Raw genomic sequence first — 17,880 nt, forward strand, 5'->3', positions numbered from 1 at the left:
GACGTCACACCGTCAACACACTGGCTCAGCAGCCTTCGCTGTAAAGGCCCCGAAACTACGGCGGCTCCCACTCGAAACAAATCACAGGCTTTCATGTCATGACTTTTGTGAAATATTGGTCTTTGGGAGTGCTGGGCTGGGCGACCCGACGTTTCAGTTAACTCTTCACGAGATACGCGTTGTATACGCTTATATATGGGGGTGCGGAGCACAACTAGATACGCATCGTCAAGTATGAGACAAAAAGACGCGCAGTCATTGCTGATTCACGTTGAATAAGGTGGCCACGATCCGCGGCGTCGTCGTCTGGCGAAGCAACAGTGGGTTTTTCTTGTGAATTAAGACTCCGCTGAACACGACACACAGGAACGCCTTCGACGACCCGCTCCATTCCGCATGGCACGGGTTATCAGCAAAATGACGCTGCCGACCGTGCATGGTCGTCAGCTCAGCAGAGCTCACTGTTGTCGCGGCAACGAAATGGGATGAAATTTAAGAAAATGCATGGGTGTCACACGGTCAAAACTCATCAAGGTGCGCTGGGCTTCTCTTAATTGGGAATGTTGGTGAAGCTCCTGGATGTTTTCCTACCCGGTGCTGCATCTTATGTTGTATGTATATAGGGCCATGCCACGAGTTATTATCAAACAGCTTAAATGGTCAAAAATATATCATACGCGAGTTTTTATAAGGAAATTTAGTTTGAGCCCTTCATTCGATGATATTCGTGATCGGCGCCCGCACTAAGCTGTGCCTAATGCGTGAGCCCTGACCCCACCACCTGATGGCGACATCCGGATCAACGGCACATTTTTGCGACGAAAGCTGAACGTGCCGCAACACTCATCTCGGTCCGTCCTGCCCTCTGACGTCGCCTGACCTTTTGCGCAACCGTTGTCACCAGCCACAAGCCATCCCAGTCACGGACGAACCTCAAGCGACTACAGCGACTCTAACCCACCCCGCCATAAAGGCATGAGCTCTAATCAATCGAGCTGTCCGGACGGATGTTCTGATCCCGCCGCGATCATGACATCTGCCAAACCGCAATCCATCACACATAAAGAAGCTCAGCACTGCGAGATACCTGGTGATAACGCGATGATGGTGACAGACACCTGGTGATAGATGGTGATAGACGCCTGATGATAGATGGCGATAGATACCTGGTGATAGCGCGTAAAAATAATGTCGGGTGACAAACTGTCCCAGGTTCGTCTGCCATGCAGATGATGGCACAAGTCTGACTGTCGTGACGGAACAGGACGACGCGCGGCACCCCGACACGGCGGCGCGCCCCGCGCGGCGGCACTGACTGTCGTAGCTCTGGTGTTTGCCGTGCAGCAGGTGGAGCATGACGGTGTGCGTAGCCGAGACGATGATGATGGTGCCGTCTTCGCGGCCGCACACCAGCCGGCCCTCCTGCAGCGGCAGGTAGATGCTGGACGTCAGCAGCGGCGCCGAGCCGTCCGCCGACTCCTGCCGACACGCACGCGCCACGCCGGTTACCGGGCGCCGGTGAGCGGCTCGCGCACGCCGACCGAACACGCACGCGCCACGCCGGTTACCGGGCGCCGGCAGAGCACGCTCGTGCGCCGGGCCCATGCCCACTGGGTATTGGCCCACCGGGCCCATGCCCACTACTGACATCACTGGAGCTTCACGCTTCAGTGATGTCAGCGGCCGTGTCCTGCGACATCATGCCTGCGCTGGCTTCCACGGCTGTTTATGTGTGAGACGTCACCAACGATAAGAGTTATAAGCAGAGTTCTAAGTCAGCCACCTGTAAACCAACACGCATGCCGCACTCGGGATTGGACAGGGTACAGTGAGAAAAGACAAGCGAGAACGACGAGAACGAGTACTCGGAGTATCGTTATTGTCGTTAAAACATTTAGTTTAGTTGCATGTTTTCTCCTTCTACTCCACACGAGAGCATTAATCACGCGTTACCCTAGCCGTAATGAGCCTTGCTGCGCGCCGCCTAAGACCCTAGCTGCAGCATCCACAGTCTCATCCTTTAATCTCATGAGCAATGCGGTTTTGAGCCGACACCAACGCCGGCCAAAAGAGCCATGGCCAGCAGCAGCAAGCGATCTCAATCTGAACCAACACTGTTCTTCAACTGCATCAAAAGCTCGGTGGGGATGGCAACACCTTGACCTCGCTTAAACGAACCTGACAGGTCAGCGTGGCGGCGGCTCAAAATGTGACAGTGAGAGGAGGAGATGACGCACGACATTGTTGTCTGATGAGTTGTTTGCATATTTACTCCAGCACGTCGGGTGAGGAACCGCAAGAATCAGCAGATCTTGCACCGTACCCGACAGCTTAACTAGTGACAGTGGCGAAACCACTGAAGCAGTTGGAGGGGGGGGGGGGGGCTAGGAGAGCCTTATCCGGGAATGGAATGTCTCGTGTAGTCCCGTTAGATCTGTGAAGGCCAACACCAGTTGAGCCCATGACCAGCAGCCACACCTGTGTCGGCAGCAGGCGAGAAAGTCGGCCAGGGCCACGCTGGCTTCACACTCCCAACGCACGCAGCGAGCGCGGGTCACACGTGCTCACGCCAGTACGCGCACAGACTCCTCAGCACGAGTGACAGTGGGTGCCGTATCCCATGCAGATCGGGATACAGCACACGCTCCGAAGCTCGAAGCCAGGGCGTAAGCCCCTCATCAAAGCGCGGAACGGCCGGCGATCGTCAAGACCTCATCTAGCCACTTATCCACAGTGCGCCAAAAGTGGGGCCGGTGCATTCACTCCCGACGCAGGGCACGTTAGTAGTGGTCATCTGATTTTGGCACTATATCACCCAAGTACACAGAGCAACCAGCGGCTTCCTTAGCAGAGAGGAACACGGCCGGTGAAAAGCAGCCCACGAGACCGTCTCACCAGCTGGTCCAGGACACCGACGGGAGGAGGCTTCATCGACTGCCACGCCCTCTCGATGCTCCACAGCACCGTCGGCGGCATCTCTGCCGGGCAGGGGCGCTGTGCGAGAACGGCGGCCATGTCCACAGAAAAACCACCCTCCGGGTGGCCAGTGCCCTGATGGGCCACTGGTCGTAACGGAACTGTGGAGGGGAGGGGGGGGGGGGGGGGGGCACGCACATACAATCGTGTACTGAGACGGCAAAATGAGCTGAGAGCCCGGAGTATGACGAAGCTGACGACCCGCTGGGGATCGCCGTATCGTACCTGGCGGCCGGTACAGCTGCTGCTGCCAGCAGCTGCGCCAGCTGGTTGTTGGTGACGCGAGGCACGCGCCAGATGGCCAGCTGACCCAGACAGTCACCGCGCACCAACAGCTGAATGTTGGCCTCGCCGTGCAGCTCCGTGGTATACTGACGGCGGGCTAAACAGCTCCTGCCGGCACACAGCAGACGTCGGCACACGCAGCCGAGCTCCGCAAGCCTGAAACAGCGGGCTGAACATCTCCTGTCAGCACACAGCAGACGTCGGCACACAGCCGAGCCTCGCAAGCCTGAAACAGCGGGCTGAACATCTCCGCACACACAGCAGACGTCGGCACACACAGCCGAGCCCCGCAAGCCTGAAACGGCGGGCTGAACAGCTCCTGTCAGCACACACAGCAGACGTCGGCATACACAACCGAGCCCCGCAAGCTCTGAAACAGCGGGCTGAACAGCTCCTGTCAGCACACACAGCAGACGTCGGCACACACAGCTGAGCCCCGCAAGCCTGAAACATCGATCTAGAGAGCTCCTCCGTTGCACCCCAGACCTGGAGCCGCGGTTTCAAAGACAGGATCTGAAAGGCCAAGACCGACCCACTGAACATGAACAGCGGGATGTGTCTTCAACAACAAACTGTGCACTGTGGTCGCTTTTAACTCTTGCCAGCATTCATCACGTCGTGTTAATGGCCACACAAAATCCTCAAACGTTTCAAACAGATAAACAAATTGTTAAAACGGTGCCCGTAGATAACATCTCCCCGAACATTCCAAGGCTGGATTTTGTCGACGGCGGTGGCAGACAATGCGCATTTTCCCACCCACTTGTTGTATTCTGACGCAACATCCCCCAGTGCAGTTTTAGCCGAGTACACCTCTGGAAAAGTGGGTTCCATAGGAACGAAGTCCTGGAAGCAACAGTCTCAAAGGCTTTAGAAAAGAAGGGATAATCACATCTTTCGCGAAATCTAGCTACATACGTTTGCATGTTAAGCACAGACAGACATACGTTCCTGGACTCACAAAGGCCACAATAATGAGTTTCTGGCATAGCATACAGCTCTGATACTATCATGCCAACATGACCTTGACCTCACGTGACCTCAAGTCACGAGAGGCCGTAACCTCAACTACTTGGAAGTAAGACAAACGACAGCACATGAATCACATCAACTCGACTTTACCTGCTCGCCGGGTGACGACAGCACGCAGTAAGGAACGGCTCGTCGGCCTCCCGCGAGTGGAATGCCTCGTGCGTCGGGATGCAGCTGGGGGTCACGGCGGGCGCGGGTCAGCGGCCCGACGGCCGGGGGCGCGTGGCACAACGTGGCCAAGGCTGCAGCGCTTGAGCGGACGCCGCTGAGCGGCCCATACGCGCGACACGCACAATCACAGGCGCACACAAACTCAGCAGCAGTAGTACAGCAGTGTTACACGACCGGCCGGGTGCGAAGCTCGTCCAGTGCGATGCCCGTGAGGAGGTGCCCTCTCCGAGCTGTGGAGCGCTTCCGCACTGGGTTTGGCCGGGGCCGGTGGTGTCGGCAGCGGGCCGCCGCGCCGGTGACGCGGGCAGGCGCCACGAGTACGGCACAGCCTCCCAGAGGCGCAGTGTGCTCGTCCGTAGGCGAACGGAACACGTCACTTAAGCGTGCGATGTTTCCCGTGGCGTCCGTTTGGCGTGCCATACTTGAGCGAGCGCGGTCCATCTGTGCCTTTGTCGTCCCTTTTCAGGCTTTCATATGCAACCGAATAATACCACTGGTTTAGTCAAAGCCTAGGCCATTTGATCCAGAGGTTGTGCAAGGTCACCAAAGTCATTCCGTGGGTTTAGCGTCATATGACCTTGCACTTACGATATTCATGTACGGACACGATATCAATACGTTGCTGAAAGTTTTTCGACAATATGTTGGACCCAGGACCTCGTCTGACATGGCCTCCACATTGAATGACCCTTCACCAATATTGGTATAGCCCCTTCGCTCACATATTTAACCTGTATGCAATGACAAAGGAAAGGTTATTAACTCTGACCTGCAGCGGAAGGTCTTTAGATTGAGAGGCTAAACACAGGAACACAGTGACCAGGGAAGAACAATTTTTACCCATGTATGCCACTCATGCCACGAATCCAGTGCACTCAATGTATCAAAAAAAGCAAAAACAGTCGAGGTAAATTGGACCACCAATGACGGAAACCAGCCAATGACAGGTACACACAAGAAAGACCACACATACAAGACAATAAAGTCGCATAACATACAAACCAGAAGGATGCTTATCATTTCCGCCATACGTCACAAGTGGCTGATCCTCAGCCCCGTTCACAGGCAGTGGCATATCACTAATGGAAAGCCCACGGTCAGTTACGTCAGGACAACAGCCGAGCGCACCTGTAGTTGCCCTCATCCCTCACATTTCACAAGTAGAGGATACGAACTGCTTGGAAAGAAATGAATATGTTTTGGTTGTCAAGCCTTGACGCCAGTCTTGCATTAAAAAGGTACAATATGTTATTGATTATTGATATTGACAATATGTTATTGACAATATGTTATCGATTAAAGGTACAATATGTTACTGATTACATTAAAGATACAATTTGGCTATGTTTGACCAAATCAAACCTGGCAAACTGATTCGAAGAAGAGCTAACCGTTGCGTCTCATCCCTTCCACAGTCGACAACCTGGTCGGCTAACATCCCCATCCCATCCACATCCGCTCCAACATCCGCCGGCAGCCACGCCCCAACCCACCAGGCAGCCAATGGCTGCAGCGTCGCCAGCTGCGCTGGCACCGACGGAAGCCATCCCCGCCCGAATCACTTCACAACGTCTATACTGACCATCACCAGATGTGTGCGGAAACGGCGTGCGAGGGGGGGAAAGGGGTGAGACTACAGGTCCGAAGAACCGAACAGGCTGACCAGCTCTACGGCTCCATGCAGCTAGTGCAGTGCGGCGGCAAACGGAAGCACGAAAGAAATGAGATGTAGGATCTACTGACCTAACTGCCTTTCCTCGCAGTTTTCTGTCAGAAAAGAGAAATCATTCAGAGGAAAACTAGAATCGAGTGGTGCAGATGTCACATTCCGACTCATCCACAGGGGTGGCCATGACAGGATGGAACTCCAACAGGTATGTACAGCACTCAAATACCGGGAGGTGACTGCTGTCCTGTAAAACTAAATGTCATTATCTACGAAGTGTCAAAACTGTTAAGTGCCATTTTATGCCTTGTGGCTATTGAATCCAACTGATAACAGGCTGGCGGGTCTTTCGGAGTCTTAAAAGACCAACTCGTTGGGTTCAGCCCTCGTTTGAAGTAAGCACAACAGATTTAACGACGTCCGAGAGCCGTTCTACAGCTCCGAGAGCTAATCGGAGCTTCGACAGCCGCTAAACCGGCGCAGGGCTCGCGAGCCGCTCGACGACCACGCGCTCCGTTCACCCGCCGGCCGGCCGGCGCTGCCACTCACTTGGGCGGCAGCCTGTAGATGAAGGCGTGGCCGGAGTCGGCCCACACGATGACCCGGTCGGCGGTGAGGAACTCGCCGCGCTGCCACCGCTCGCCCTCGTCACCCGACGACGAGCACAGCACCGAGAAGTCGGACGCGTCGTAGATCTGCCGGGCACGCGGCACGCGCCGGTCAGGCCGCCGGTGTGTTCGGCATCGGCTGACGACGCTCCTGGAGTGTCCCCGTTGCGCCGCTGCTCGCCGTCGGCGCGCCTCGCAGCGAACCGTGCGTGAAAGCCCGAGAGGAATCCGGAAGACTGGACGGGAACGCCAGGACCGCGGCATCGCTTCCCAGCTACCGTTTGACGCGGCCCCGTGACGCTGCTTCTCCAACGAGGCGAATCATTTCCGCTTAGATTAAAGCCATGATTGAAAACATTGAAGAGTGATGTTTCACTGACAATCGCCACTGCGGCATTTTCAGGGGGGTTTCGACTATACTACGTTCGTTTAGCAGTCCCCATGCTAGCTGCCCCCTCCCCCCTGTCCCGCCCCCTACCGGGCGCGCCCCGTGTTCCCTTGCCAGGGACGCGAGACAAGGCGACGGTAGGTAGGATCGGGTCCTTTCGGGACACCAGGGCCAACGGCAACCGGCATCGACCAGATCAGCCGCGGGCAGCGTTCACGCTGACAACAATGGAGCAGTAGACGAACCAATGCCTCAAAAGTTCGCCATCATTTCACGTTTTAATCCTATTTTTCGCATGCTAACTTTTAGTCCAGGGCCACACGGAGGGGGGGGGGGAGGGGGAACGTTCGGTTCCCTGCGATATCAAGACGTGCCGACGTCATCTCGATCAGCTACGGCTAAAAATCCTTTTGGTGGTCGGTATTTTTTAACTCGACAAAATCTAAGAAATAAAATTTTATGAAAACGTCAACGTATGCACTAGCTCAAAAAAGCATGCATCCTAAACCAAGTTCGTGGTGATGCCTGTGTGGTACACCAATGAGACGTGTACCACTCATAACTGATGCCACTCTTCCCCATATTGCTATGCCAGTCACCAAGCCTGTGACTTATGCATTTGGCTCTCCGTCATCTGAGCTATGCCGAGATAAAAAAAGCCACTTTCCTCCGCTGAAATCTGGGCAGCAGCCTTTCAAATCCAGGCAATTGCTCTGTTTACGACTGTATGGGCGGCAGCCTGATGAAGCAGTGTGTTTTCTCGCGTGGCAGCAGTCAACAAAAACACCGGTCAGACCCGACAATGGGAATGGTCAGATAGAGCCTCCTGTATGGTCTCACAAAGCTGGCCTGGATGGAAGCCGACTGCAGCAATACCGCGGAGTGCTGACGTGCCGTGCTATGCTGAGGGAACGAATGATGTGGAGTGGATGAGTGGGGTGCTGTGGAGCAGATGAGTGGAGTGATACAGAGTGGATGGATGGGGTGCTGTGGGGTGGATGAGAGTAGTACTGTTGATTGGATGAGTGGAGTACTGTGGAGTGGATGAGCTTAGTGCTGTTGGTTGGATGAGCAGAGTGCTGTGGAGTAGACGAATTAAGTATTATGGAGCGGATAAATGGAAAGCTCTGGAGTGGGTGAGTGAGTGCTGAGGGATGAGCTGGTAGAAACGCGTCGCGGTGACCTAACAAGATGCACATTAGATAAGCCAGGTCACCTTGCTGCAGCACAGTGAAACAAAGTTATCCTTCACAGGCGGAGTATGGCGGGACCACCACGCAATGAGTTACCCAAACTAAATTCATATCTTTCACAACACAGTCAGAACTAAACGGCTGAAGCCCCAGATAAAACGACTTCAACAGTGGGTACAACCACGGACTGAATGCAGCCAACGCCCCTGACCTGCCACATGCTGGAGGACACCACGAGCACGGTGCGCGGGTTGTACGAGCAGCACTTGAGGAAGTTCACGCGCTGGACCTGATCCGCTGCTCTCGTTCTCGTACACGATGTCGCTGGAGCACTTTGCCCTCCATGCGGCTGAGCGTCCAGATTCTTCATCACACGCTGTCCGCGTTAATCGCCATGACGATGTCGTCTGGAGAAACGGTCACGAGTAACGGGCGTGGCCGCGTGCGAAGGCTAGCAAAACCAGCTGAAGCGGTGTCATCAGACTTGATAGCGATGCACAATGCCACACAAAACACGTCCATTTGTATCTACGGTATCTATCTATTCAAGCGCCATATTGTTCAAGGATGCCTCTTAAGCCTCGCGGCTGAGTCAGCCGACGATTCCAATTACTATGCTGCAGAGCACCATCAGAGAACAGCAAGGCGCTTTACTTCTTGCGAAGAATGAGGTCATCCGAATGTTTCGTTCGATTGGAAATGTGCATTGAAATTCGCACGTAAAGCACCGCGTACTGAGGTGCATGCTACAGTTGCTCATGCCATTCAGGCCAAGTGTGTACAGTCACACAAACATCTTTTCATCTATCTCTCCCCGTCTCTTTCTACGCCCACTTCTCATTCTCGCTCTTGCCATTGTTCTCGCTCTCCATCACCGATGGATATGGATAGCGGACCCTACGATCATCCGCGCGCACGTGCAGCGCCTGGTCCGCACCTGCCACCGCCTTCGGCTTGAAGATGTGCAGCGAAGTGACCCAGTTGGAGTTGACCTTGGACGACAGCCAGTAGACGACCTCGAGCGTGAGCGGGTGCACCACGGCGATGTCGGCGTACTCGCCGCAGCAGAAGAGCAGCACGTCGGGCGCGTGCTGGGGTAGGGCAGCAGCACAGGCAGCGCCGGCGGCCGGCGGCGTCGGTAAGAGCGGCCGCCACGGTGGCCGGACCGTGCGGCTGGCGGCGGCCGGCCCCCACGGCCAGACGGCCCGGCCGGCGCGGCACCGGGGCCGGCCGGACGGCACCGGGGCCGGCCAGCCGGCGCGCAGCGGCGACGCTCTCACACACCGACGCATGGCAACGCTCCAGCGGCACCCTATTCACCACTGAGTACGAATGACAGGCTTATAAAGTATCGAAAACATTGCGAAAATAATTTCACTGTAGCATGTAGGCATGATCTGGAACACATCTGCTCACATCAACATTCTGTCACACGTGCAAATGGAAACAATGCTCCTGGCAAATGTCTGGCATAAAAAGCATGTTCGCAGAATGAACATCATACACTCTGCCCAGATCCAGCATACTTTCCAGCGTGGCCAGCGGCATGTGCTACTCAACTGCAGTGCCACCGATGTATGCACCCAGAACCGCCTCCCTTAGATTTACATTCCAAAACCCAACAAGAAGTGAAAACCCTGACATCTGAGGCACCAACATGCAGACATATCGCGCGCACGCACGCACGCACACACACGTGCACACGTACACCTACCCACACCCCAAACGCACACGCACACGCACACTTACCTCGATCTGCCGGTGAATGAAAGACATTTTCACAGTCTCCATGCACTGGCCCTCGTGTAGATCCATACGCACATCTCTCTGCCGACAAGGCACGTCCGTGGTGAGTGGAGGCATGGCGCAACTACCGTACACGAATTTCAGCGGGTCAAAGTGTCATTTATCTTGCAGTCTGCCAGTATTCTCTATTCATATTTAGGAGCCTGAATGTCCAGAATGAAGTATCTACTATCTACTTTACTAATAGCTTCAACTGCAAGAAAGCCAACACGTTTATGACAAGTCGTTTAACCTTCCCAGTCGCCCGAGTCAGTGTGGGCATGTGCCTGCAAGCGCCCTCGGCGAACGCATACACACGCACACACATGCCACAGTGCCTCACCCGTTCAGGGCGGCGGAGACCAGGTATCTGTGATTAGTGTGCAGCAGGCCGTTACTGAGACAGACGATTCGAGCTGTGTGGCCCACCAGCATCATGTAGGGGTTCACCTGGAGACGGTCCAAACGAATGCCGGTCACGCACGGGGGAGTCCGAAGGCGATCCAGACAACGAGCAAGGTGTTGATTAATCCCGTTCCAACGTTCACATCAGGTACACTAGCGGGGGGTGGGGAGGGGGAGGTGACGGTAGTGTAGTCTTTAACGCGTCTGCGTTGACCACGTGGCATCTGGGAAACAAGAGGTATGGGGTTCGATTCCCGCCGTGCCCGCCCTTCCTGCCAGGGTGAGAGGCAGGCGACGCCATATAGCCTCAGCAGCTGTGTGTCGTAAAGCCCCAATGACAATGGCACTAGCAGGGGCGTAGTTTCGCAAAATGAGTAGGGCGGAGTAGCGAAAAATTCTGCAACCTGCCCCAAAATACACCAAAACACCGGTTTCTCCCGGCTTTGGTCCACTAACAGTGAACATCTAGTCACACTAGCCGTAACTACATGAAAAGCTACAACTGCATCCACCCTTCACGACCACGCTCGGCGCGAAGTCGACCCACTCCGTGCCAGCGCCAGACACCACACTGACTGCACTTCCACCGGTCCGGGGAAAGTGCCATCAGTGATGGCCCCCCCCCTCTCCAGGGGGGGGGGGCATCTGGCCGCGTGACCCCGAGCCGGCCCGCTGCGCACCTCCAGCGTGCTCGGGTTGCACATCCCAGGTGACGATCTGGCCGTCGGCGCCATCCTGTGACGAGCGTCCTCTGGTCGGGCGTCAGGTAGACGCACGAGATCCGGTGGGTGGGCGGGTGCCGGCCCCACAACACCACCGGCACGATCAGGCTCGGCCCCAGGCTCATGGTGACTGGAGGGTGGATGGGACAGTGACATCGGGTCAGTAGGGCCACATGGCCAACAAAGAGCATACACAAGCGAAACAGAGTCCACACAGGATTATGGTCTTGGAAACATTACAGTTCCACTTCATCCAAACAAAAGAGTACGAAATTTTGCAAAAGTTGGTTTGGAAGTTGCTTCACCTGAAAAATTGTCAAGTTCAAACAGGCAAGCACAAGAGACTACAATGACCAGGCTTAGCTAAAATTCATGCAAGACAGCCACAAATGACACAGAATGTACTGATCACCACACCCATATGTAAATAACTGTTGCAGGTGTTCTAACCCACAACCTCTGGTCATGATTTCACCCACCATCAGGACAATTTGTTGGCTTGGAGAACATTTGCAGGCAACATGTGATGAATTAAACAACATAAGCTGGTGGTAACTAACAGTCATAAGAGCTTCTCAATGACACACACTTACACTGTGATTAAACAAGTGTGTCCCCTCACCTGTCGCCCTTTCTCTTCTCCGCTGGCCAATCTACTGACAACTGCAGAAAATGCAAGGTTGGCCAACAACCCGACACCACCGCAGCATTGGGTCAGTGTACTGGAAACAAAAGATAGAGCATGCTGTCCTAATTTCAGCAAATCCCATGGTGCTCACATCCAACTTCTTCAACCTCAAACTCATATCACACTTCTCTTAGGTTTGCAAGGTTCACTGGAATGAAAAATAACTGAGTGACAAATTGTTTTCAAGAATAGGTTTAACTAAGAAGATAAAAAGAGTAACACTTTACAATATCATGTTGATGAAACATCAGCAGGTACTGAATATTGAATGTAAAACTACTGTTGCACATGCATACAAACATCTTCACTATTTCTGCATTGCATATCCACACATAGCTTTTGTTTTACTGGGAATTAGTTTGCTGAAACCCCAGAAAGCTGCATGATTATTTTGGTATTTTACACATCACAGCCAAGGCTTGAAATGAAGTGTATCTCTATTCAGGATAAATCATTGGTAAAAATAGCAGAATCAGCATATGGCTTGTGGTCATTAGACCCAAATAAGATGTGTAATTGTCTAAAAATGATCATTTTGCTCAAATCTATATTGTCAAAGGATATACCAGCCTTGTCTTGCAGTCTCTCACCATAAAAATGCATCGTACATTTCTTGATTAGCTGCAATTTACATGCTGCCTCGACAAATGTATAATCCATAAGGGGCTGCCCAACAAACAAATTAAACAGTTTTCACTATTTTTTAGTGGTCATCTACCATGGTAACCACATGGTTCTCTGAGCACTAAACAATTTTCCTAGTGACAATGTGTTAAGCTTGTCTCCCAAAAGCTTCACACCTGCTTGGCCCCTGGCTGAGCTCGAAGTAAGCAAGAGAGTGCAGTGTGTTATTTGTCATACAAGGCCAACATTATCCAGTCTTCAAGTCTTGAAATGTAAAATACTACCTTAATATTATTTTTAAGCACACTTGGGTGTAACAATAAGCTGTCTCAATCATCACTCCTTGTTATGCTTTGGTTATGCTCTATCAAAACCTCATCCCTCCTTTCATGCATGACATAATATGTATGGACCACTCCTAAGCAGTTTATCAACCATCCATTACCTTATTTACTGGGACATTGGATATAAAGACATAAAGACATCTGGCCACATAAAGACAAAGAGCCACAAGGGCCTATCAAGCCTGGCCTGCCTCATGTTCTGTCAACACCCTTGGAGTACCCAACACCCTTGACACCACCAACTTGAATTGCTTACATTAAACTATGCAGCAATCTTCCCAAGCCAGCATAAATATCAAGTCAGGACAGGATCATCATAGGTTTCAGTGCATAGCAGAAACAAGTCTTGATTTTTCATTAGTTATTATAAGGTAAGCAAATCAAAGACATATCTCATAGGAACAGGAATGACTTCACATAGTTCAATATGATACAAACAATCATCACACCATCCCATTGCAGCAACACCAGTCATAGAGTAAATTGAACCATTTATATTGAAAACATTTTGCTTACCAAAAACTGCTTCAGGGCTTGATATATAAAGTTAAAGTATACTCTTCTGATGCAAATGCTATTCTTCTTTTTGCCAGACATACTCTTTTTAAACTTGAATAATTTTGTAGAGTTTTGGCTACAGCAAGGAGCATATGAGAGGCAGGTGCCCTGTTGGTAATTTTGCTATGATGGCATCTTAGCCATGGCGCTACAGCTGCAGACAAGCAAAAAAGTGTCCATATAAGTTGCCCAGACTTTGGTCAGTGTTCAGAAGCAATATTTAAGGAATTAGTTCTTCTTCCTGTTCAGGCATTGGGAACTGTTCTGATAGGTTAAATTACTATACCAGTATACTGACATCACTAACTGACAGGCAGCACACAGAGACTAAACAACATTGCATCACATACTTGCCATAAATGAGCCTTGCCATATGATGTTGTGTTTTAGTGTATCTTAGGGGGAATCCTGCCAGAAATAAACCTACCAGTCCATCACATATCACATCAGGTACATAGGCAGGCGGATATGGCTTCAACTGATTAACAATGTTGGCCTCTGACTATAACAAACTGACAATGTCTGTACAGCACTGCATCACAACAATAAAGTGCTTAATCCCAGGATTATACGACCCAAGTCGTCCTGACGATTCCCACGAACCAAAATGAGCAGATATCCAATACTGATGAGTCGCATTAACCTCAACACTTACACAGGTACTTGTAGCACAACCCTGATCAATGAATTGCACTACCCCCTCCATAAACCAGAGCCTCCACACATACTTCTCAACTGGGCAAGATCTCACAATAACACTTACTCGGGAAGGGGGCAGTTATGGCGCAGGCGCGACAAAACTGGATGACATCAGCTGACTCCTAAGAAAAAGTAATGTTTTTCACGTTTCCAAAATATGTTACTATCAGGCAACATGGTTGTACCCGGTCAAGGTGCTACTTTGCCCGGCGGATACTGACAGCGTACGAACTTTTAGTGGCTTGTCTGGTGCTGCACGCACCGCGTGTTTTAGGCAGCGAGGCGGCCTGTGGTGCCTGTTTTGAAACTATATGATCATGCACTTCTTGGATTGTTATAATGATTCAGTACGACTTTGCTGACCTCGCTTATGCATAACTCTTGAAAGTCTTCTGCAAAAACGTGGGAGTATAGGCAGCGAGAGAAGCGAGTGTGTACTCATTCGCTTTGCTTGGCCAGATGAGCTTAGGCTTGGCTGAACATTAGGGTTTTCGCCGGGTTTAGCGAGACATTTTAGCAATGAACAGAGCAGCTGATGAGGCATGACGTAAGCCCACAGAACTTCGGATGTTGTTTGAGTTCGCTCTCGATCTCTCTTACGCTGGGTGTGTTGCTGCGAATCGCTCATTGTATCACCGGGGCTACGGCGTCTCCGTCGGCAAAACAGATAAGTGAAACAAACACATAGGTGGCGCTTGGGCTGTGGTCTCGTGATCTCTACGATCAGATGGCGCTACGCACGCTCGTATCGGCTCTGCAGTCCTAAAGCTTCCATGCGGATAGATGTTCAGGGGCTTGATGTTTAAGTACAGATGTTCGAAAATCCCGTTATTCCACATTGGTCCAACATTTGTCAGATTAGGATCCCATTTATGGAGGGCCCTACACTATCGGGGTCGCTCTTATCGCGGTCGCAATCTGGTAGCCTGCCGGAGCACTCTTGGTCGCTCAGGGTCCATCCTTATTAGTCTTGGGTAAATCTTCTCGCTTGGAAGGCACTGCATTGCTGTCCGGGGCCCATGTGTTCACCTGGCAAGGCACGCTAGATGACTTGGAGGCCCTCCGGAACCCTTTCGGCGGGGGAGGGGCTGAGCCCGCCCCCTCCCCCCAAGGTTCCAGGAGGCTTATCAAAGCATATCGATGTACTGGACCAACTGATCGAGCCCCTCGCGTTTATGTGGGTTTTTTCCCGAAGAAAAGCATAGCATTGCTTATATTGCAGGATCCGCACGTGAAATTGGGGTCGTTTGCTGGCTTAAAAAGAATGGTGAGCGACGACCCAACCATCTTGCGCGACTCATCAGAACGGTCATCGCCCCACAGCGTGCGTTTTCAATCATTTCGCACCTCATCTCTGCGTGGGTTGAGTGCTCTGCCCAGTCCTCCGGTGCTTACTAACAGCTAATACACTTGAGGCATTAACCACGCTAATTTATATTTACAATAGTTATTAATGCCAGATAATCAACATAAGCTACACGCTCCGCACCCCGTTGGTGTAATGCTGAACACGGCGGTCTCGCTCAAGGCAAGCGGTAGACTCAAGTGCATCAAGGCGCACCCGTGGGTCGGGCTCCCGCATGGGTTTGTCGCTCACAACGGAAAACATTTACCACGATGGACGGCGCAGGCCGACCCATGACATTATCGAGACCGGTCGCTGCACTTGGGCTAACAGGCGGACACCGAATTGCATGTGGATCGGAATTTGGACTTCTTGAGAGGCGGAGACTGTCTATGCAACGAGCAGCTCTTCGCAATGACAGAATTCGACGCATTTGAATCTGACGCTAGCCGCGCCTTCGTTCTTATAAACACGTATGGCTCGTTTTACGTGCATTTCATTCATAACGGGAAACAAACAAAAAGGTATACTCCTTGACAGCATGCCATTAACAATGCGTCCCCGTTCCGCGCGCACAGCCGCGCATAGCAGACAGGTCAGCCCTCCACGACACCCTGGGCCATGGCCTCCGGCAGAGACGGCTGAGGCAGCACCATCTCCGGCAGGGCGATGCCGCCCAGCTTCTCAGCCAGTTTCAGCACGGCGTCCTCCAGCAGCTGGTCTGCGGCGTCCTCGCCGGCCTCCCCAGCGGTCTTCTGGGACGACTCGTTGCCACCCGGCGCCTCCACTAGCACCTGGCACACGGGCGGCTTGGCGAACAGCGTGATGGCCTTTGGGATGTCCTCGTGCATCATCGACAGAAACAGCATCACCTGCATCTGTTCCTGCACGTCCGACGTGACGTCGCCCAGCACCGCGTAGATGTGATCCTTGTCGAAACGGCGCGTCATCATCGTGTCGACGTCGTCGAGCACGATGATGCGCAGGTCGGCCGCCTTCAGGGCACCTCGACGTAGCATGTCGAAGGCGCGCCCCAGCGTGCCCACCACCAGGTGGCAGCCGGCACTCATGTCGCGCAGGTCGTCGCGGATGCTTGTGCCGCCGATCGACAGGTGGCAGGTCAGTCGCGGCCGGATGAACGTCGCCAGGCCCACCAGCTCGCGATGCATCTGCTTGGCCGCCTCGCGGGACGAGGTGAGCACCAGCGCCTGGCAGGCGCGCTGCTGCGGGTTCACCTTGTTGAGCACGGCCAGCGCGATGGCCGCCATCTTGCCGTCGTCGGCGCCGTCGCCGCGTGCCTGCACCACCACGTCGTGTTCCTGCAGCAGCGCCGGCAGCACCGCCTGCTGGAACGGCGTCGGCTCGCTGGCGCCAGACGGACTCGCCTGGATGCCGGTCATTAGGTCCGGCTTCAGCTGTAGCTCCTCGAACGAAGTGACCGGCGCGCCGCGCCAGGTCGACTGCAGCGGCGTGTCCGAGAGGCCGCTGGCGGCCGGCGGCGCGCGGCCCTCGCTGGCCCGCTTGGCGCGCCGGTGGCGCCGCGAGCGCCGCTCAGAGCGGCGGTTCTTCTTGGGCCGCGGCGAGTGCTCGCCCGGCTCGGCGTGGCTGCTGTCAGTCTCGTTGGACGACAGCTCTTCGCCGGTGCTGGGTCGCTTTTCGTCCTCGACCTCGTCGCCGGCCGCGACGTGGCGCGGCTTCTTCACGTCCCCACCGCGCCGCTTGCCTGGCGCCGTGCCTTTCTTGGCCACCAGGTAGCTCACCTGCTTGTCGAGTTTCAGGATGCTGCGGTACAAGTTGTGATGCTCCTTCTCCTGCAGGTTCTGCATCACACGCATCTGGTCCACGCACGTCTGCAGCCGCTCGAACAGCTGGCAGATGTCGCGTTCGTTCATGGTCACAGACATGGTCCGGCGGCGGCGGGTCGGTCACTTAGTACTGTTAGAGCGTTGGACCTCAACCCATGCCGCGCGTGGGGGGAATGGCGCCGCGCGGCCGGCCGTGCGCCCGGCTCGGGTGAGCGCTGCGTGGCCCGCGGGGATCGGTGTTCGGCGGCGCAGTCTGCTTGCCAGGGGAGGTTCTGCCAGCGGCCGCGGCGCGCGTAGTGTGACGCCGCGGCCTACTCGGAGGTGGTCGGCGACCAGTTTTCGTAAAGCGCACCGCAAATCTTCGAAGTGGAGCCATGGGTTTTAATTGTTGAGACTAATCAACATAAATCATGTGACTGGTTGCATCACAGATTGGCATGACATAATATTCACACAACCTTTTAGAACATCACACCCCGTCCATAATTTAAGTTACATATGGAAGGGAAGTGGGCTTTGACGGAGTGCAACAGGAGCTTAGCAAGAGAGTGAGTGGGTGAGAGGTCTTGAACAGCGTAACATTACG

General features: G+C 53.6%; 1 protein-coding gene and 2 long non-coding RNA genes across 4 annotated transcripts in view; all 3 read right to left on the reverse strand.

The window, feature by feature from the left end:
* Nucleotides 1-8,594, reverse strand: part of LOC119090133 (WD repeat-containing protein 7-like) — a 10,448-nt gene extending 1,854 nt beyond the window's left edge. The window contains exons 1-7 of the mRNA XM_037212926.1: nucleotides 8,531-8,594; nucleotides 6,680-6,825; nucleotides 6,208-6,231; nucleotides 4,384-4,467; nucleotides 3,202-3,233; nucleotides 2,896-2,978; nucleotides 1,317-1,479 (exon numbers count right to left, since the gene is read on the reverse strand). Coding sequence (XP_037068821.1) covers nucleotides 1,317-1,479; nucleotides 2,896-2,978; nucleotides 3,202-3,233; nucleotides 4,384-4,467; nucleotides 6,208-6,231; nucleotides 6,680-6,825; nucleotides 8,531-8,539 — 541 coding nt within the window. The 5' untranslated portion in view covers nucleotides 8,540-8,594. The remainder of the gene's footprint in view (nucleotides 1-1,316; nucleotides 1,480-2,895; nucleotides 2,979-3,201; nucleotides 3,234-4,383; nucleotides 4,468-6,207; nucleotides 6,232-6,679; nucleotides 6,826-8,530) is intronic.
* Nucleotides 8,595-10,130: 1,536 nt separating this feature from the next.
* On the reverse strand, nucleotides 10,131-11,205 carry LOC119114852 (uncharacterized). Its single transcript, XR_005096082.1, has 3 exons — nucleotides 11,190-11,205; nucleotides 10,448-10,554; nucleotides 10,131-10,146 (listed from the first exon to the last, which is right to left on the reverse strand). It is a non-coding gene; the product is annotated as an uncharacterized LOC119114852 (long non-coding RNA).
* A 35-nt stretch (nucleotides 11,206-11,240) lies between these two features.
* On the reverse strand, nucleotides 11,241-14,145 carry LOC119090723 (uncharacterized). Of its 2 annotated transcripts, XR_005093297.1 has the most exons (4): nucleotides 14,101-14,144; nucleotides 13,404-13,599; nucleotides 11,854-11,953; nucleotides 11,241-11,361 (listed from the first exon to the last, which is right to left on the reverse strand). It is a non-coding gene; the product is annotated as an uncharacterized LOC119090723 (long non-coding RNA). The 2 variants fall into 2 exon arrangements; XR_005093298.1 differs by lacking the exon at nucleotides 13,404-13,599 and having other exon boundaries at nucleotides 14,101-14,145.
* Between the last annotated feature and the right edge of the window lie 3,735 nt (nucleotides 14,146-17,880).

The sequence above is a fragment of the Pollicipes pollicipes genome, unplaced genomic scaffold (assembly GCF_011947565.3).
Source record: "Pollicipes pollicipes isolate AB1234 unplaced genomic scaffold, Ppol_2.1 Scaffold_3087;HRSCAF=3621_pilon_pilon_pilon, whole genome shotgun sequence".
Taxonomy (NCBI): Eukaryota; Metazoa; Arthropoda; class Thecostraca; order Pollicipedomorpha; family Pollicipedidae; genus Pollicipes; species Pollicipes pollicipes.